The sequence below is a fragment of the Eptesicus fuscus genome, chromosome 17, assembly GCF_027574615.1.
Source record: "Eptesicus fuscus isolate TK198812 chromosome 17, DD_ASM_mEF_20220401, whole genome shotgun sequence".
In the NCBI taxonomy this organism is placed as follows: Eukaryota; Metazoa; Chordata; class Mammalia; order Chiroptera; family Vespertilionidae; genus Eptesicus; species Eptesicus fuscus.
Genome location: NC_072489.1, coordinates 43,931,159 through 43,934,623, shown reverse-complemented (window position 1 = coordinate 43,934,623; position 3,465 = coordinate 43,931,159). Strand labels below are relative to the sequence as shown.

General features: G+C 60.6%; 1 protein-coding gene across 2 annotated transcripts; it reads right to left on the bottom strand.

The window, feature by feature from the left end:
- Positions 1–339: 339 nt before the first annotated feature.
- HPS6 (HPS6 biogenesis of lysosomal organelles complex 2 subunit 3) lies at positions 340–2,995 on the bottom strand. Of its 2 annotated transcripts, XM_054729153.1 has the most exons (2): positions 2,231–2,995; positions 340–1,816 (listed from the first exon to the last, which is right to left on the bottom strand). In XM_054729153.1, exons 1-2 carry the CDS (start codon positions 2,892–2,894, stop codon positions 483–485), a joined length of 1,998 nt encoding a protein of 665 aa, XP_054585128.1. In that variant the 5' UTR covers positions 2,895–2,995; the 3' UTR covers positions 340–482. The 2 variants fall into 2 exon arrangements, with proteins under 2 accessions (XP_054585128.1, XP_008142444.2); XM_008144222.3 differs by having other exon boundaries at positions 340–2,995.
- Positions 2,996–3,465: the final 470 nt, after the last annotated feature.

Below are 3,465 nucleotides of genomic sequence, written 5' to 3'. Positions count from 1 at the left end.
ATGCCCTCTCTAGGTGTCACCCTCCCAGCACCTTGATGTATTCATCCAGCTAAAAGCTCAAATTTCCTTGTTCGGCAGTTTTTATAGATAGAGCTCAATCTCTAACCCACTGCCTTCCCAGGAGATTGGAAATGGGGCTGAAAGTTCCAACCCTCTCATCACTTGGTCTTTCTGGTAACCAGCACCATCAGAGGCTGGGGCCACACCCTCGTTAGCATACAGGCAGGTGTGATCTAAAGGAGTTCGTATGAATAACAAAAGATATTCCTATCTCACTCAGGGAAGTCCAAGGGTTTTAGGAGAGCTCTGTACCATAATAAAAACCTGAGGATGAGACAAAACATATTTATTATACCACAATATTTAACACACATATATATATTTTTACATTGCTCCAGAAGTGAGAAGAGTATTGCACAAGCTGGTCCCACCCTGGCCCTCTCCAACTCCTAGGCATCCTTCTCTAATCACAGAAACGATTTTCAGCCTGTGTCAGTCACACAGAGGTCCTGTCCAGATGGTGCCCAGGCCCCTGGCCCTGGGTGGTCTGATGCCTGGAGGGTAGTCATAGGTCCCCGAGGTGGGGTAGGGGGTGGAGTGCCTGGGTCCCAGAGGATGTCCTCATATAGGCTTAGAACTGGGCCCGAGGGCTGTCTTTTAGCCCCAGTCTGCTCCAGGAGAGCTCTGAGCAAGCCCACAGTGAGAGGGGGTTCTGCTCCAGGCTCAGGAAATGGGGTAGGGGGCTCCGACTCATCGGGGAGATGTGTCTGCAGTAGCAACAGGAGCTCAGCTGGAGCTAGGTCTGGTGGGCACAGGCGGCACAGGAGGGGGAGGTGAGCATCAAGCCGGCGGTGCCGAGCAAATTCGGCCAATAGCAGTTTGAAGATCTCACTTCGAAGTAGGGGGCTGGAGGGGCCGAGGGCTAAGCCAGACTCTAGGACCCGCTCCCACTGCCCCTTTTTCACCAGCTGCCCCACAGCTTGGAGCACAGCTTTGGGCCGCCCACTGCCCAAAAGCAACTCTAGCTCTAGTGCCTCAGGCCTGGTCCCCTCCTCACCTAGTACGGCCAGGGCTCGGCGATACAGGGGAAGCCCTGGGCTCCCAGCCCCCCAACCAGGCCCACCCTGCTGCTGTGCCAGCTCCACAAAGGGTGGCAACCATCGTGGCTCCAGCTGGCAGAGGCATTGGCACAGGAGTTCAAAGAGGGGCAGTACCCCATTGGGGGGTTCCTTTCCAACTGCTGTACCCCCTAGTACCTTCTTCCATACATCAGGGGGAGCTTGAGACCTCAACCTGCCATTCCCATCTGGTTGGAGCTGCAGAGCCCTGAGGATGGCGCCCCAGGCTGCTGTAGGAAGGGCTTGGAAAATGGTGTTGAGCTGGGCCAGCTGGTCTCCTATCAACTCAGTCCTTAGCAGACGTGCCACTTCCTGCTCTGCCAGCTCCGTCCAGCCAGCCTCCTCCTCATCCCCAGCCACCAGCTGGGCTTTGAGCTGCTCTAAGCCCCGGTAATCGCGAAGCTCAGCCCTCAGTGTGGTCAACAGTGTAGATGGGGACACATGGCCCTGGAGGATGGAGGCCAGGGCCTGAGGTGCCCGGAACACGTTGTTCTGTCTCAGTTCCTCTGGGGTGAGCTGGGCACCCCGCAGGCTCCGCCGTTGGTAGTACTCGCAGGCTTCCTCAAACACCAGGTCTTCAGCTGAAGGCAGCTCAAGCGTCTGTGGGGCTTCCCATACTACTTGAAACAGACCCAAGGCTGAAAGCAAACGAAGACCCCCCCGGGTCTCCATCTCTTCCTCATCTTTTGTGCCAGGAGCTAGGGGTTCAAGCAAATGTACTCGGTCTGTACTAAGGACCTTCCTCTCCAGCAGCTGCCCGCTGCCCATGTCCAGCAATTCCAATGTGGAGCCCAGCACACAGGCTAGAGTGCCCTGAAATGTTCCCAGTGCTGCAGACTCTGCTAGGCCTACAGGTGCCTCCTGCAAGGTGCCCACAGCCCGGGTACCACCGTGGGGCTGCACCAGGCTCACAGTGCCCCGGAAGTCAAGCAGCAGCAGGCCCTGGGGAGTTGGGGCCCAGGTATGTACAGTCAATGGCTGCCTGGGGGACAGCAGCCCAGGAAGACCTCGGAGCAGGGTCCGGAAGTCCCATGTGTCCCCTCGTCCAGGATTCAGGCTCTTACTGTAGGAGAGGCGAAGACTTGGGGCAGCCACCATCACCTTCCCCTTACCTGGGCTCCAGATGAGCAGAATGTGGTTCACGCCAGGCAAGGTGGTGGCAGTGGGCACCAGGAAGAGGTCCTTGCGGGAGGCCAGTAGCCTGAAAGGGGGGCAATGGTGCAGAAGGATGCGTGTGCGGCCCAGGTTGGTGCCGGCCTCCCCGCTGGGCTCCAGAGTCCGGACGCACACGCAGTGGCTGAAAGCGGCGCAGGGCGGCGGTACCCGGCCCTCAGCATCAGCCTGTCGCTCCTCGCACCACACCAGGCGGCCTCGGGGTGCCGCCACGGCCACCACGCGGGATCCGCCGCCCGGACACAGCTCGGTGCTCTGAAGCAGCCGCCAGCCAGGCCCCACGCCCGCACCCCACACCTCCGCTAGTCCACTCTCCCACACCAACACCAGCGCGGGTCGCACGGGCCACGGCAGAAAGAAGGCGTCTATTGGCGAGGGGTGGCCCGCCGGCCAGGCACGCTCCAGTTCCTCGCCGAGTCCACGCACGGCGACGAGCAGCTGCGGGACAGGCGCCCCCGGGGGTCGCAGCAGCAGCAGGTGGCGGCCATCCGGGCTGCAGCGGACTCGGACGGCTGGGTCCGCAGCCAGAAGCTCCCGGAGCCGGGCCGCGCCGCTGAAGTTGCTCAGGTCCGAGAGCAGGCGCAGAGTCGCCGCACGCTTCATGGTGCCGGCGGCCCAGTGGGGCGAGGCCCCGCGCTGGGTCGCGGGTTCCTAGGGGAGGTCGACGGAGGAGCTGAGACTTCCGTCCCGGGTCGATGAGGTGGGCGGAGGCCCGGCCTCAGTGTCTCCGCCGGCCCCGCCCCGCCCCGCCCCGCCCCGCCCGCCGGCTGGCCGGCCGAGGGCTTGCCCCCGCTTGCCAGGGGAGGAGTCACGGAAGCCGCGCGGGGAGGAGCTCCCGGAGCTCCCGGAGCGCCCTGGTGGCTGCGCCTCTGACCTTGCTATCCCTAGAGACGCTCTCTGAGCTGGGATGTAGGAAGCCGCCAAGTGGCCAGAATCTGACTCAGGAACTGGTATTCCAGTCCCGCTGAGCCCTGAACCGAAAGCCTCCTTCCCCAAGGCTTTCCTTCCCTCGAAGCCTCACTCTCTCACCCCAACTTATTCACTCATTTATTCATGAAATTTTATTGAGCACTTACTCCGAGTAGCCAGTCCTGAGCAAAATAGAAGCCCTCATCCTCATAGAGGTGACAATTTAATGGAAAATAATTGTAATAGCTAATACTTCCATTCAACA

What these genes read in the sequence shown, in the direction of transcription:
- HPS6 (XM_008144222.3), bottom strand. Translation starts at nt 2,894, where the DNA reads ATGAAGCGTGCGGCGACTCTGCGCCTGCTCTCGGACCTGAGCAACTTC.